This window comes from Phasianus colchicus, chromosome 2 (genome assembly GCF_987193195.1).
Source record: "Phasianus colchicus chromosome 2, bPhaCol1.hap1.1, whole genome shotgun sequence".
In the NCBI taxonomy this organism is placed as follows: domain Eukaryota; kingdom Metazoa; phylum Chordata; class Aves; order Galliformes; family Phasianidae; genus Phasianus; species Phasianus colchicus.
In genome coordinates this window covers 105163390-105179586 of record NC_143437.1, presented here as the reverse complement: position 1 = coordinate 105179586, position 16197 = coordinate 105163390, and the positions used below count along the sequence as shown (strand labels likewise).

General features: G+C 58.1%; 2 protein-coding genes and 1 long non-coding RNA gene across 4 annotated transcripts; 2 read left to right on the top strand and 1 right to left on the bottom strand.

Moving 5' to 3' along the window:
- The first annotated feature begins 4277 nt into the window (after positions 1-4277).
- SLC35F6 (solute carrier family 35 member F6) lies at positions 4278-8279 on the top strand. The gene is made up of 6 exons (XM_031603890.2): positions 4278-4420; positions 6476-6548; positions 6618-6789; positions 6922-7134; positions 7262-7372; positions 7597-8279. The coding sequence occupies exons 1-6, from the start codon at positions 4344-4346 to the stop codon at positions 8064-8066; spliced, it is 1116 nt and encodes a 371-aa protein (XP_031459750.2). The 5' UTR covers positions 4278-4343; the 3' UTR covers positions 8067-8279.
- A 382-nt stretch (positions 8280-8661) lies between these two features.
- On the bottom strand, positions 8662-14118 carry CLU (clusterin). Of its 2 annotated transcripts, none has more exons than XM_031603889.2 (9): positions 14030-14118; positions 12861-12970; positions 12164-12312; positions 11917-12087; positions 11424-11841; positions 10133-10246; positions 9421-9647; positions 9033-9217; positions 8662-8854 (listed from the first exon to the last, which is right to left on the bottom strand). In XM_031603889.2, exons 2-9 carry the CDS (start codon positions 12943-12945, stop codon positions 8848-8850), a joined length of 1356 nt encoding a protein of 451 aa, XP_031459749.1. In that variant the 5' UTR covers positions 12946-12970; positions 14030-14118; the 3' UTR covers positions 8662-8847. The 2 variants fall into 2 exon arrangements, with proteins under 2 accessions (XP_031459749.1, XP_031459748.2); XM_031603888.2 differs by having other exon boundaries at positions 14026-14115.
- Positions 10245-11680, top strand: LOC149919254 (uncharacterized). Its single transcript, XR_016464569.1, has 2 exons — positions 10245-11258; positions 11364-11680. It is a non-coding gene; the product is annotated as an uncharacterized LOC149919254 (long non-coding RNA).
- Positions 14119-16197: the final 2079 nt, after the last annotated feature.

Below are 16197 nucleotides of genomic sequence, written 5' to 3'. Positions count from 1 at the left end.
TTTATACTAATTTAATTTCATTTTATTTTATTTCATTTTATTTTGCAAACCACTCCTCAAAATGTGAAACTTGAAGACCTGGAGAGTGTGTTAACCTGATGGAAAGGGGGAACAAGCATGGGGACAGCTCAGATACACATACACACTTCTGTGGCTGCTGGGGAGCCCAAAGACCCCCCTCCCCTCCTACTCCCTTGCCCAAGTGTGCAAGGCATGAGCGGGGTGTGTGTGGGCACTGTGGGCTCCATGGGCAGGGTAGGAGCCAGACTGCCGTGGTATGCACACAACAAATCAGGCTAAGAGGGGCTTAGATGGAGATTTTACTGCTCCTTGTTGGGGGAAGATGCCAGGAGTCATGTAGCTGAAAATGTCACCCGTGACCAAGAAGTTCAGTGTTCTATCCAGAAATGGTGGTGCCTAGGATGCCCTCAGCATCCTGACCCCCATCCCCTTTGCACCCAATTGCAGCTCTGAGGCTGGAGCTGTCACCTTGGGCAAAGAATCTGGGGAGGAGACAGCCTGAGGTACAAGGAAGGTTTTCACCTTCCTCTTCACCCCTTCCAAGCTGCACCTCCAAGCCTGTGCCCCAAGGCACCCCATGGCACCCAGCACCATGAGCCCAGCTTGTGGGATGCCCCCATTCTCCCTGCCCTATAGTTCACAGTTCCCATCACCCCTCGTCCTCCAGCAATGAAAGCACAGGTCATTGGGGACAGGGGGACACCAGGACAGCAGGACTCCCCCCAAAACCCCATTGGGGCAACAAGGACTCGGGGGACAACCCAGCGTGCCTGTCCCCATTGAGGCATTTCTTTTCTCAACTTTTAACAGAAGAAAAACGATGTATTTCTAATACTTGATGACGTGTACATACTGTTAGATACCAGAGAGGATATTTATTATAAATGATGCTATAATCGTATCTATAGAAATCTATAAATATCTATTGTAAGGGAGTCTTGTGGGAACCTTGCTGATGACTCCAGGGAACTTCTTTTTGCTCTCTGCATCTGTCTCATCCTTAGGACGCTGACGGGGAACAGAATCCCCCCAACGAGGTTACTCAGTTTCTCATGCCAAAGTATATTTGTACTGCTGATTTACTTTCAATATAGAGAGAAATAAAGGTTGATTGGAATCTCGGCACCACTTGGGGCACCTCGCTCCGAGCCTCTGGGTGGGTTCTTGTGCTGATGGCTATGAGGACATCTCAAGACCAGGATCACCTGAGTCCCTATGGGCCATTGGCAGAGCTCAGCGCTTCTCTCCTGCCTTTAAGTGGATCAAATGGGCTTCATTCATACCCAGCACCTAATCTAATCATGTTAAGCCTGCAAAGAGCAGATCTGGCTTGCAGCAGCCGATGGGGATGTGGCTTTTTCATCAGCACCTTTCACCCTACCCAGCACTGGTGAGGCTGTACCTGGATGCTGGGACCAGTGCTGGGCCCCCCCAGTGCCAGAGGGATGTGGGCACACGGGGAGAGCCCAGCACAGGGCCTGGAGCTCTGCTGGGAAGAGAGCTGAAAAAGCTGAGGCTGCTCAACCTGGAGCAGGGGAGGCTCGGGGGATCCCATCCATGGCCATAAATCCCTGCCCCTGGTTACTCCCTCCTCACATCTGCCATCCTCCTCTGGACGAGTGATTTTTTTTTTCCACCTCTCAGATTATTTATATTTCCGTGTCATTCATAGCCCAAATATTTACAGTGCACTAGAGAGACTTAAAATTCCTGGCTGGTATTAAGCAGCATGGCCTTTTCCTCTGGGTACCCTGCAAAGAAGAGAAGGAGAGAGGGATAGACATGGCTGAGCTGTGCCATGTACACATGATGCTGGAGATGATGGCCATCAAAGGGGACACTGAGGTGACTCAGGGGGGCTTCAGGGGCTAGAGGAACCCTTGGGTTCAGGCAGGGAGCAGCAAAGGTGGCTGTCCCCAGGGACTGCATGTGAAACCCTTTCCACTTCTGGTGTCTCCATGGGTGGCATCTCCATGGGTTGATATCTCTATGGTTGTAATCTCCTTGGTTGACATCTCCATGGTCGGCATCTCTTCGTAGCTTGTATCTCTCCATGGTTGATATCTCCACAGTTGGCATTTCCATGGTTGACATTTTCATGGTTGACTTCTCTCCTTGGTTGATACCCCTATGGTTGACATCCCCACAGTTGGCATCACTCCATGGTTGACATCTCTCCATGGTTGGCATCTCCATGGTTGATGTCTCCACAGCTGGAATCTTCTTGGTTGACAGTTCCATAGCTGACATCTCTTTGGTTGCTAACTCCACGGTGGACACCCCCATGGCTGACAACTCTCCACAGTTGGCATCTCTGTGGTTGACATCTCCATGGTTGACATCTCCTTGGTTGATATCTCTGTGACTGACATCTCCACGGCAGAAATTTCCATGGTTGACATCCCTGTGCCCTCTGCATGCTGATGTCACCTGGCTGGATGTCTCTCTTCTCCCAGCACTCTTTCTGCTCCCTGCCCAGAGCCCCAGAGTGAGATGCCCCCCACACTTGTCCCTCATCCAGCATCGGGGCCACTTGGAGGAGAGCAGGATAGAGACACATGGCAGTGTCTGTGCCACCTCCATTCCCATCCCCACAATGCTGGAGGGCAAAGTGCGTGTTTGAAGTTGTGAAAAACAAAGCACAGCAAACAAGAACGGATGGAAAATCTCCGGCTGGTGGTGCCATCCCCCGCCCGTCCCCATCCTCCCGTCCGTCCGGCAGGAAATCAGATTAGGGTTTGAAATGAGCAGAACGTGCTTTTAATGAAGGGACCAACATCACATCCTTGTTAATTGCAGCAGGGCCTCGCTTGGTGATAGGCAACCCCAGTACGAAGGTGCAGAGTTGCACGACTATGCACGAGTGTGCATAGGTGTCACACACATAGGGACCAACCCCATGCTAGCAGCCTGCAGAGTGCCTCAGTGTGCTGGGCATCCTCACTGCCCCATTTCCCCCCACCAGGGATGCAGTCTTTACCCAGGTGTTCCCTCCATGGATGCCAGCTCCATACACCAGTGTGCACATGTGTACAATGGCTTGTGTGCACTGCATGTGCAAGGCATGCCTCATCCTCTGTAGTGACATTTTCCATGGGCAAAAGCAGCAGGGAGGGCTGGGGGCTGTTTGCCTTCATGTCTGCCATGAGCAACGATGAGAAATAGCTGTGAGTGAGGTGCCACCAACGAAGGAGAATGCAGCAGGGCAGGTGGGTGGAGGCCCAGAGGTTTCACCCCACCTTCCCTCCCCCTCTCTATTTTGGGAGGACCCCCCCATTGGGATGCTCCATCCCCACTGGATGCGATGCCCACGCGTGTTCCCTGCAGGTCCCAGCATAGGAAGGGTTAACACCACGTGGCTTTCTCTACGTTTCTTTTTTCTTCCCCCCCCCCCCCCCTCCTTCTTATCTCCCCCCATCCCATGGGGTCACGGCCCCCGGGGCTGACGTCGGATGGAAAAACAATTTGTCTCCGGCTGTCGGTGATGGGGGGGTGGGGGGCGGGAGAGGGGCCCACGCGGAGCCAGGGGATACAGCGAGAGCTCAAGGGGTTGGTGGGGGTTGGGAGATGCTCCCTACTACGAGAGGGTGGGGGGGAGGAGGGAAGCAGTCCCGCTCGAGGTGGGGGCACGAGTGGGAGAGGCGAGGGTGGCACCGATCCTGCAGCGCCATCTGGTGGAACCTGGGGAGTGCGGGGGCACGGGGACAGCGTGGGGTTAGGGGGATATGGGGAAAGGGGGATAAGGGGACAGAGGAGCACCACGGGGGTACGGGGACATGGGGACAGGGGAATATGGGGACAGGAAGACACGGGGATAGGGGGACATCATGGGGACGTGGGGACACGGGAGTGTGGGGACAGGAAGACACGGGGACTGGGGGACATTGGGACATTGGGACATAGAGACAAAGGATATGGGTACAGAAGGGGACCACTTTGGGATATGTGGGCAGGGGGAAACGGGGACATGAAAAACAGGGGGACACGACGGAGATACGGGGACAGGGGGGCATGGGACACGAGCACGGAGGCAGATGTTTCCTTCTCCTATGGGGGCACCGCGGGGAGCGCACGGCCCGCCTGCGGGCAGCGAAGGGCGTGGCCAAGTGCGGAGTGGGCGTGGCCACGCACTGAGGGGCGGGGAGGAGAGTGGTCAGATGGAGGGGGCGTGGTCGAGACCGCGTGTGAGCGTGGCCAATGGGAGAGTGAGGAGGTGGGCGGAGGGAGGGGCTAAGCCCCGGAGGGCGGGGCTAAGACGGAGGGAGGCGGGGCTTCGGCCGCCGCGGTGCAGGGCGGGAGGTGGCGGCGGCGGCGGTGGGAGCATGGCGTGGTCCCGTTACCAGCTGGGCCTGGCTGCCCTCATGCTGCTCACCGGCTCCATCAACACTCTGGCGGCCAAGTGAGTCCTCCCTGCCGCCCGGGCATTGAGGGGCTTCCCCAGACCCAGTCCCTAGACCCCAGGCCCAATCCTAAAACCAGGCCCACGTCCCAGGCCCAGACCCCAGACCCAGACCCCATACTTAATCTCAATCCCAGACCCCAGGCCCAGCCCCAGACCCCAGGCTCAGGCCCAGACCCCAAGGCCCACCTAGGCCCGGGCTTCCTCCTTCCACTCCCGGCTGTTGGAGCACTTCCTCCAGCCCTCCCCAGCCCCTCACTATGTATCCCCAGCTGGGCAGAGCGCTGTGTTGGGGCCACATGGCACTGGGAAGGGAGGGTCAAACCTGGGCTGGAAGCTCTGCTGCTGCTGCTGGGGGAGGAAAGGGAAAACGTGCGGCTTGGGGATTGCTTGGCCCCATCGCAGATGCTTGCACCTCGCTTCCCTGCGTCTGCTTTGTGCTGCAGCTCATCCTGGGCTGGACTGGGGACTGAAGCACCTCCCCTAAAAAGACAGGCTGAAGTTGCTGGGCTTCAGCCTGGAGAAAAGAAGGCTGTGGGGTGACCTCATTGCAGCCTTTCAGTACCTAAAGGGAGCCTACAGACAGGACGGGAATCAACTCTTTGAAAGGGTAGATAACTGCAGGACAAGGGGAAATGGTTTTAAATTGAGGGGGGGAAGGTTTAGGTTGGATGTCAGGGGGAAGTTCTTTACTATGAGTGTGGTGAGATGCTGGAACAGCTGCCCAGAAAGGCTGTGGATGCCCTGTCCCTGGAGGCGTTCAAGACCAGGTTGGATGGGGCCCTGGGCAGCCTGGTCTTGTATTAAATGTGGAAGTTGATGGCCCTGCCTGTGGCAGGGGGGTTGGTGCTTCATGATCCTTGAGGTCCCTTCCAACCCTGAGTGTTCTGTGATTCTGTGATTGAGCTCCCCCTAGGGAGCCCCAGCTGTGTGCAAGATTAGGTGGGTGCTGCTGAGAGCTGCCCAAGCAGGATGGACCCGCCTGTCCAGCTCAGCACAGCTCTGCAGGGATGACATTAAGTCTCTGCTTGGCCTTGGTCACAGCAAACCTTGTCCATAGGTGGGAAGACTGAGGTATGGTGTTAGAACAGAGGGAGAAGATAGCACTGGGCTGCCTGTCCAAGGCTCTTGCGAAACACACATGGAGGGGCTGCAGCAGTCAGAGGGGGATGAGTCATCCTGAAATCTTGCTGACCTGGCTGCAAAGCCCCTGAGGCCTTCCTGTTGCCTGTTCCCCTGAGCTCAGCAGCTCTGTGGCACACAGCAGAGCTGGGCACGTGTCACCTGCTCGTGGGGGCTGTGCTGGGGTGTTATGGGGACAGTGTTGGTGTGTGGTGTCACCAGGAGGCTGGAGTCCAGCCCTACATAGGGGTGATGCTGTCTGAGATGTGCCATGGGGACAGCGCCATTCTGTCCAGCATGGACAATATTTTAGCTTGGAAGCTCCAAAAGAGGAGCATTGTACCCTGTACCCTCAAACACTGTGGCTGAGTGGGAGCTGCTGCCTCCATAGCCTGCCATCCAGCCTCCTTTCAGGGCCATCTGGCCCATAGCCCCCAAAGTTGATGACGTGGGTAAAAGGGAGGGTATCAGGATCACCCCCCACAATCTGCTCTTCGCACTGCATGGCTGGATCCTTCCTCTCCCAGAAATGGGAGCAGGGACAGTGGATTGCAGTGGTGCGTGACACAGCGATGGTGCATGACACCAGTGGTGTCCATTTCCTCACCTGTCACTCAGGACTGGGAGCAGGGCCAGCAGTGCAGTTTCTTCCCAGCACCTGGGAAACACAGGCAGTGCTATACCATGACCCCACAGCTGTCACTCAGATGCTGCTTTCCTCCAGGTCAGCTGTTTGTGGTTTTGTCACCTGAAAGCATCACTGGGAGCAGCAAGCTAGAGCCAGGAATGCCCTTGGCCACTCCCTTCTCTCTAGGTTACCCAATGGCATCTGGCAGATGGAGGTCCAACTCTATGCTCACAACACAGCCAGTGCTGGGTGTGCATTGGTTTATGCTCCATTTCCTGCCCTAACCCTGCTACTTTCCTTCACAGGTGGGCTGACAACTTCAGCGCTGCTGGCTGTGGTGGAACGGAGGAGCACAGCTTCCAGCACCCCTTCCTGCAGGTAAGACCCCAGCCTGGTGCTGTAGGGCATCTCGCTGGGTCCGACCACCCTGACCCACCTCTCCCACAGGCTGTGGGCATGTTCCTGGGTGAGTTCTCCTGCCTGGCTGTGTTCTACCTGCTGCTGTGGAGGGACCGGCGGAGGCCGGAGCCCAGCATGGCACCATCACAGCCCTTCAGCCCGCTGCTTTTCCTGCCCCCTGCGCTCTGCGACATGACTGGGACCAGCATCATGTATGTGGGTGAGTGCTGGGGAGAGGCTTTGCCTCTCTTGAGACCTCAGAGCCGCCTGCAGTGGTGTTTGGGATGGGTGCAGACCTCTGAGCAGAGGAGTGGTGGCACACACAACTCAAGGGTGCTTTCTCCCCACGCAGCCCTGAACATGACCAGTGCCTCCAGCTTCCAGATGCTGCGAGGATCCGTCATCATCTTCACTGGGCTCCTCTCTGTGGCCTTCCTGGGCCGCAAGCTGGAGCTGAGCCAGTGGCTGGGCATCCTGGTCACCATCGTGGGGCTGGTGGTGGTGGGGCTGGCTGACCTGCACAGCAGCCACGACCAGAAGCACAAGCTCAGCGAGGTGATAACCGGTATGTGGTGGCCCTGCAGGGTGGTTGCAGGGAAATAATCCTGGCCACCTCTCTGTGCACAGCTCCAGGTCAGCCACACTGCCTGCCCAGGGGTGCAGGGCTCAACCTTTCCCTCTTTTCCCCTCAGGTGACCTGCTTATCATCATGGCACAGGTGATCGTTGCCATCCAGATGGTGCTGGAGGAGAAGTTTGTCTACAAACATGATGTGCACCCGCTGCGGGCTGTTGGCACTGAAGGTTTGCTGCTATGTGGGGCCGGGCTGAGGGCTTTTTTGGGAAGAGGCTTTGCTCAAAAGGCTGCAGTGTGGGGAGAGCTGCTTTGTGTGGGGGGCAGAGAGTGCTGATGGGGTTTGGGGGCTGGATACTGTAGTGCAGGAATGGTTGGCATGGGGAACAGGTAGCTTTGGGTAGCTGTGCTTGAAGCCAGCTTCTGTCTCATGTGTCACTCTCTCTTTCCGCAGGTTTTTTCGGTTTCATCATCCTGGCCCTGCTGCTGGTCCCCATGTACTACATCCCAGCGGGCAGCTTCAGCGGGAACCCCCGGCAGGTGCTGGAGGATGCCCTCGATGCCTTCTGCCAGATCGGCTGGCAGCCCCTCATCGCCCTGGCCCTGTTGGGTAACATCAGCAGCATCGCCTTCTTCAATTTCGCCGGCATCAGCGTCACCAAAGAGATCAGTGCCACCACTCGCATGGTGCTGGACAGCCTCCGCACTGTCGTCATCTGGGCTGTCAGCCTGGCACTGGGCTGGGAGCTTTTCCACGGCCTGCAGATCTTGGGTTTTGCCATCTTGCTGATGGGTGCTGCCCTCTACAATGGGCTGCACCGCCCTGTGCTCGCCCGCTTGGCCCGGAGCAGGGCTGATGGCAGCGAAGCTGAGCAGGAGGGATTGCTGCATGCAGAGAACACTGCTATCAACAGTGAACGCTGAGCACTGTGACCTGTGGGACTTGTGCTCCTTCCAGGAGGAGCCTTTCTGCTGCCTCACTGTATGGGGGTGTGGGGAGGACACCGCTGGGCTGTGCCTGCCTGCCCTTCCCTGGCACGGACAGGGCCAGCTTGGTAGGCAGAGGGCTCGCAATGGGGCTGGCCCCACTGATCCACGACCTGTGTTGCTGCCAAATAAAAGTGCTCCTGCCCATGGTTTGCTCTGTGGTATCCTGGCAGACGGGAGCGTCCAGCAAGGTGTTGGATGATGGGGTTTGCCCTTAGGGTGGTGTGTTCCTTGTGTGCCCCCATCCCTGTGTACCCCCCATCCCTGCAGGATGAGAGCACCGATGTGTGCAGCATCTGTGTGTCAGTCCCAAGCAGACACGTTTTGCAGCTGAGCCAGCTGCCATGGGAAAGAGAAGGCAGTGAGCCATGGGGGCCCACGCACAGCCCCACAACAGCTCTGCTCCTGCTGTGCTGGCTCTGGGGAGGCCAGCTGCTCACCCCAGAACAGGAACAGGAAGGTGTCAGTAAAGGCAGCCCTCAGCTTTCTCCCCTTTCGCAACACCCGACGACTCATCCCAGCATTGCACAGCTGTTTTTTCCGCAAGGTTTATTTGTGCTGGGGCACAGCCCAAGAAGGCACAGGAGGGAGAGCATAGCCGACGGGGAGGTTCACTCTACCTTTATTGTCTGGTTCAGGCCCTGGAGGGCCCAGCAGCGGGAGCGGTGGTGACGGCCTTTGACCCACTGATGTGGGGATGGGGCAGCAGGAGGGACAGCTACTCTCTGCCAGAGGAAGGAAGGGAGGGGGGGTGAGGCACAGCAGCCTCCAACCTAAGCAGGCTGAGCCCTCAGCCTGAGCTGCTGGAGGGTTTTAATACTTCAGAGCAGCTCCAGCCTGCTGCATGCAGCCCTAGAGGATGCAGGGGATGGGGAAGTAGGGGACACAGGGACCCGGACTCACATGGTGTTGTTCTGCTTGTAGTGCTGCAGTGCTTGCTCGGCCACAATCTCCATGAAGCGTGGATCATCCCAGGAGATGTCCCCAGGGACGGTGAGTGACAGTGGCTCTGAGTCAAAGAGCTGCACCGTCACCTGCGTGTCGGCAGGGGCTGACGGGTCCTCGAGGTTGGGAGTTTTGGAGAACACCTGCGGGAAAAGGGGCACAGAGAGAAGGCTCAGCCCCCATCGCGCCCCCACACTGCATCCCCAGCTCTGGCAATCAGCCCCACAGCCTCTATTGTGCAGAGGGAACCACACAATCGCTTCTTTCTCCCCCTGACCCACTTTCCCTCACCCATGGAGGGGGGCTCAGAGCCTTTGGCAGAGCACTGGGGACAATAGGGACGCACCGTGGTGACCTGCAGGAACCCATCAGTGCCCTGCGTGAGGTTTCTCAGGCGTGAGACCCAACCGAACTGACGGTTGAGCTGGTCCAGGAGGCTGCTGGTGTTGAGCATCTCGGCCTGGAAGGCGCTGAGGAGGTCATCGTAGCGGCGGGTGAAGCGCTCGGCCAGGCGCAGGGCATCCTCAAACTGCTCCCGCAGCTGGCTCTGCACCGGGTCTGTCTGTGAGCAGTCTGCAGGGCATGGATGAGGGTCATGGAGCACAGCAGCATCCCCCTCCCCTGCATCCCCTGCACCCGTATCTATCCCATGCATCCCCATCCGCTGCATTCTCTATATCTCCTGCACCTCCATCTTCTAAATCCCCATCCGTTGCATCCCCTGCACCTCTATCTCCTTCATTCCCCTTCCCATCTCCTGTAGCCCCATCCCCTGCATCCTCACCCCTTGTATCCACTGCACATCATTCTCCTACATCCTCATCCCCTGCATCCCCCATCCCCACCATCTGCAACCCCATCCTTTACATCTCCCACATCCCACCCCCTGCATTCCCATCCCTTCTATCCCCTGCACCCCTTGCATCCCCACTCCCTGCATCCCACCCCCTATATCCCCATCCCCATGCCCCGCATCCCCCTCCCCACCTCACCCTGCACCTCCTCAGCCAGGCACAGCCCCCATCTTGCCCCCCTCCCCCCCACAGCCCCCTACCTACCCACAGCCAGGATCTCTCGGCACTTCTCACACTCGTCCCGCATCCGCAGGCAGCCAGCCGAGTTGCGCCGGATCTCACGGCACACCATGCGATCAGTGCTGAAGTTACGGTGTTCTACATAGAGAAATACATTAGGGAGCTCCCCACACTTCGACTGCCCAAAATGTGGCAAGGATAGCATTGCTCAGCCACGATCACCCCAGCAGAGACATGGAGACATGGATGGTGGACTGATGGATGGATGGGGAACCATGGTTGGATGGGGACAATGGATGGGAGACCGACGGATGGATGGGGGACCATGGATAAGGGACCAATGGACAGATGGGAGACCATGGGTGGGTGGGTACAATGGATAGGGGACCAAAGGATGGATGGGGGACCACAGGTGGGGACAATGGATGGATGGGACAATGTATAAGAGACCAATGGGTGGATGGGGAACCATGGGTGGGGGCAATGGATGAATGGGAACAATGGATAAGGGACCAATGGATGGATAGGAAACCATGGGTGGATGGGAACAATGGATAGGGGACCAATGGATGGATGGGGGACCACAGGTGGGGACAATGGACGGTTGGAAACAATGGATAAGAGACCAATGGGTGGATGGTGGACCGTGGGTGGGGGCAATGGATGGATGGGAACAATGGATAGGGGATCAATGGATGGAGGGAGAACCATGGTGGGGGACCATGGATGGATGGGGACCAAAGGATGGATGGGGGACCAAAGGATTGGGCAACCATGGGAAGATGGGGACAACGGATAGATGGGGGACACAGATGGGGGACATCCCCTATTCCAGGCCTTGGTCCAACAAGCCCAGACTGCACCGCAGGGCTTTTGTGAACCATTCAAGCACTTTTTCCAGGGAAGTTTGACTTCACCGAAAAACATTTCCTGGCCCCGAACGAAACATTTTCCGGACCAGAGTACTCTGTGCCAACCTCTGTTTTGCAGTCAGCCCTGTTCCCAGCTGCCCTGCGTGGAGCCGTGGCTCTGACCCAGCAGACAGTGACGGAGGTGACAACGCAGGGATGGTGACAACATGGGGACGGCCCCTCATGAGCACATCCAAACCCAACACCAACTCATCCCTCTGGCATCTAGCCCCCCTGAGGTGCAACTATAGGCGAAAACCACCCCAAAACCCATCCCAGTTCTGCTAACGGCAGAGCCTAAGACTCCCAGGTTTCCATGTGGATTCTCCACTGTCTCATATTAGGGTTGAGCTCATTCTCCACGCTGACAAGAAAGGGGAACTGTGGTGGTGCTGCGCTCCTACCTGACGCAAAGCCCCCCAGCGGGTGCTCCCAGGCACCGTGCCCCCCATCCAGCATGCGCTGCGTCATCTCAAAGAGCGGCTGGAAGAGGCGGTGGAAGCCGTGCACTGGGTGCTGAAAGAAGGGGTGCAGCTCTCGGGACAGCCTCCTGCGTGGCACCAGGTGGACACGTTGCACGGGTGGGACGAAAGCTTCACGGAAACCACCGAAGGGCGGCGTTCGGAAGAAGGGGAAGGCAGGCCCATAGAGCTGGGTGCTGTCCTGGAAGATGTCCTCCACGCCATCCTCCATCAGCCCAAAACGCTCCTCCAGGTCCTCAAAGCGCCGCTCCTGTCGCTGCTCCCGATCCAGCAGCTCGTCGATGCGCTCGCCGTTCACCCAGATGGAGAAGGGCGAGGAGCGGTTGAGGAATTCCTCCAGCTGTGGTGGGGATTGGGGTCAGCACAGAGCCCAACAGCCCCCACCTCCCCCTATGACACCTCCAGCCCAGCTCACCTGGCGGCCCACCAGCCCCGAGCCGCTGTGGCATATCTTGGAGTAGACACGCATGCAGGTGTGCTTGAGGCAGGGCTTGCACTCCTCCCACAGTGACAGCATCGTCTCATTGCACACCTCCTGCTTCTCTGCCAGCTGCTTCTCCTTTTCCAAGGCCAGCCTCACCGCCTCCTGCATGGCACAGCATGCACCACCCCAGATCAGCTCCCTGCAGCCCTGCTCCCCCAACCCACCCAACCTCACCCACCTCCTTCCTCCTCTTGGTCTCTTCCAGCGTGTGCAGCATTGCCTGGTGCTCCTTGCTGGTCTTGTCCATCAGCGTCTTCATCTGCTTCACCCCATTGATGGCGTTCTCCACTTCAGTGTCAATGTACTTGCTGCCAGCTGCTGAGAGCTCTGCGGGGAGGGTGGATGGGGGGATGGAAGGAAGAATGGAAGGGAGGAAGGGAGGGAGGATGGAAGGGAGGAAGGGAGGGAAGATGGAAGGGAGGAAAGGAGAGGGGATGGATGGATGGATGGAAGGAAGGAAGGATGGATGGATGGACGGGAGGGAGGGAGGAAGGATGAGTATCTCTGAGCTCACTGCTCCCAAGACAAGTTGAATTTCCCCCAGTGCATGCAAACATTTGCTCACAAAAGTCAAGTTCACAAAACTCAAAAAAAGTGACTTAAAAGCCAAACTTTAACCCAGCTGGGGCTGCATCCCCCTGCCCTCCACAAACAGTATTTGAGTAGTGTCACCCATGGGTTCCCCCCCACCCAATAGCCACCTTTAAGCATCCAGCCCCTGTTCCATATTCACATGAGGATGCTGAGCCCCATCCCCATGGGCACAGCACTCACCCCTCCCCACAGCCAGCAGGGAACGACCTCTCCAAAAGCAATGGGTTCAAGCATCCTTTCCCTGCACCTCCCCACCCCTACACCCTAAAGTCCCCGCTTACGTTTCAGCTCGTTGGGGGGCATGAGGCTTTGCCCCCCTTGGCAGACGAGCCCCAGGCTGAGCAGGGCGAGCAGCTGCAGCGCCATGGTCCCGTCCCAGAGCCGCCCAGACCTGCGTGGGTGAAGGCAGTGAGAGGGATTGGGATCCGGGCACGGGGCTGTGAGTCAGCAGCGGGCACAGGGCCACCGCCGTGGGCACAGCGTCGGGTAGGGCTGTGCCAAACTCCGATGCAGCCAAGGCACCAAGCAGGACTTTCTTCTCCTCTTTTTCTTTTCCCTGTGTTCACACGGGGGGGGGGGGGGGGGGGGGGAGGAGGGGGAGAGAGGGGAGGATATCGGGAAGGGTTTGGGGGGGAGGCAAAGCCCCGCGGTGGGGCTGCCCCAAAAAAAAGAAAGAGCGTTGTGCAATAGCTCAGCTGCAGCGTGTGGCTACTAAATGCCCGAAAAATAAAAAGTTGTGCAATCATCAGCTGCACCGGCGCTCTGTCCCTGGGCTCAGCCCCTCCCTGGGGGGATCCTGGCCCCGTGCCCCACTGCAGCATCGTTGGTGGGTGCTGCTGCGTGGTCCCATTGCTGCCCCACAAAAATACTGCTGCCCCCTCCCCCCCCCAAAAAAAACCAAAAACCTGCTAACCCCTCCCCACCCCAAATGCTGATCATTCTCCAAAATAACTGCTGCCCTGCCCCCCCCCCCTCCAAATAAAAAAAAAAATAATGATGTCCTCCCATCCTGCCCAGCACACAGCATTGTGGGAAACTCCTGCCTGGTGCATCACATCCCATGGCACAGAAGTGCTGGGGGCAACCAAGGGGGCATAGCTCTGCCCCCATGGTGAGTCCGTATGGACTGCCAGCAGCTGTGCAACCCCAACAGGGAAGGGAAGGGAAGGGAAGGGAAGGGAAGGGAAGGGAAGGGAAGGGAAGGGAAGGGAAGGGAAGGGAAGGGAAGGGAAGGGAAGGGAAGGGAAGGGAAGGGAAGGGAAGGGAAGGGAAGGGAAGGGAAGGGAAGGGAAGGGAAGGGAAGGGAAGGGAAGGGAAGGGAAGGGAAGGGAAGGGAAGGGAAGGGAAGGGAAGGGAAGGGAAGGGAAGGGAAGGGAAGGGAAGGGAAGGGAAGGGAAGGGAAGGGAAGGGAAGGGAAGGGAAGGGAAGGGAAGGGGAAAAAAATACCTACGCTCAGTGCCGGCTGCCCCAGGAGCTCCGCTGCCCGCCCCCACCCGCCCCCTTTTATCCGCCCCGTCGCCGCGGGTCCGCCCAGCTCCCAGCCCGGAGCTTTCTGGAACCAGCCCCCCCCAGGTCCCCCCTCCTCCCCATATCCGCCGTCTCCCCGACGCTGCGGGGATGGGCGCGGCTTCGCTTCCCCTCCAACCCTCCCCCTTCATTGGGGAAACTGAGGCACGCAGTCTCTCCTCCGCTGGAAACCGGCACGGAGGGGGGGGGGGGGACGTGCAACCAAAACCTCCGCAAAACGAAAAAAGCAAATACAGGAAAAAACAAAACAAAACAAAACCAAAACCAAAACAAACCAAAGAAATAACCCTCTTGCAAAGAATCCCAAAGTGCCGATAAGCACTCTCTCATCGCAGCGATAAGCGGGCGCGGAGCAACGGGATAACGCAGCCCCGGGGGCAGCGGGTCGGAGCGGATGGGGGCAGTGGGAGGGGCGGCTGCGGGGGGTGGGGGGGGGGTTGGGGAGCGGCCCCGCGGAAGCGGAACGGAGCCACGGAGAGAGCGAGGCTGCAGCAGAGCGGTGCGGGTACCTGGGGGAGGTTGGAGGTGTATGGGGGTGCGGGGCTGGGTATGGGTCACTGCGCTGGATGGAGGTGGGACAGTCGTGCATAGGGGGTGTGCGGGATGGTCGTACGTAGGGGTGCGTGGGGGTTATTGGGGTGTATGGGGCACTCGTGCATAGGGGTGCGTGGAGTTCGTGGGATGTACGGGACTCTGTGCATAGAGGTGTGTGGGGGTGCGCGGGGGGTGTATGGGGTGTTTGCGTTTGGGGTGTATGGGACACTGTGCATATGGGTACATGGGGGGTGCACGGGGGTGCGGGGCTGTGAATGGGATGCTCGTGCGTAGGGGTGTTTGGGGGTGCAGGGCTGCGAATGGGACCCTGTGCATAGGGGTGTGGGGGTGCAGGGCTGTGTATGGGATATTCGTGTATGGGTGTGCATTGGGGTGCAGGGCTGTGAGTGGGACGCTGTGCATAGGGAGGTGCAAGGCTGTGTATGGGACACTACGCATAGGGAGAAGTGGGGGTGCAGGGCTGTGTATTGGATACTCGTGTATGGGGGTGCATGAGGGTGGAAGATTGTATGGGACACTGTATGGGGATGCATGGGGGTGTTTAGCTGTGAATGGGACGCTGTGCATGGGGGTGCATGGGGGTGCATGGGGGTGCAGGGCTGTGTATGGGATATTCGTGTATGGGTGTGTATGCGGGTGCAGGGCTGTGAGTGGGATGCTGTGCATAAGGGGGTGTGGGGCTGTGTATGGGGTATTCGTGCATGGGTGTGCGTGGGAATGCAGGGTTGTGTATGGGACACTGCATAGGGTGTGTGAGGGTGTGGGGTTGTGAATGTGGTGCTGTGCATACGGTGTTTGGGGGTACAGGGCTGTGTATGGGATACTCATGTATGGGTGTGCATGGGAATGCGTGGGGATGCAGGGCTGTGAGTGGGATACTGTGCATAGGGGTGCACAGGGTGTATGGGATGCTCATACACAGGGGTTCACGAGGTGTATGGAACCCTTGTTCATGGGGGTGCATGGGGGGTGTAGTGTCACAAATGAGACAGTTGTGCATGGGGTGAATTGGACACTCATGTATAGGGCTGCATGGGGTGTATGGGGCACTTGTGCAGCGGGGTGCATATGGCTGCAGGGCTGCTCATGTGTGGGCGTGCATGAGGCTGAACGTGTCACTCATGCATAGGGTGCATTGGAGAGCAGGGCTGCATATGGGATACTTGTCCGGGTTGTCTAGGGGTACACAGGAGTTCATAGGGGTGCACGGCCATGCATGGGATGCTCTGCATGGGATGCAGCAGCTCGTTTCATGTTCCTATTTCTGTGTGCTGTACTCTGTGCTCAAGGTTAATGCGGGGGAGGGTTTTGCTATCGGTTCTGCTCTCATAGCAGCTCTGCTCTTCTCCCACAGACCTCAGAACCAGCTGCGAGAGGTGAGGTCACCACTCTGTGGGTGAAACACCACCTTCCTCACCCTCCCCTTTTTTCACTCTCCTCCTTTGAAGTGCAGACCCGGAGGCATTTAGTCTCTTTCTGTCAGCTTCTGAACCCCCAGTACACATCTGTGGGGTCATGGAGTTCCGCAACAGGAGC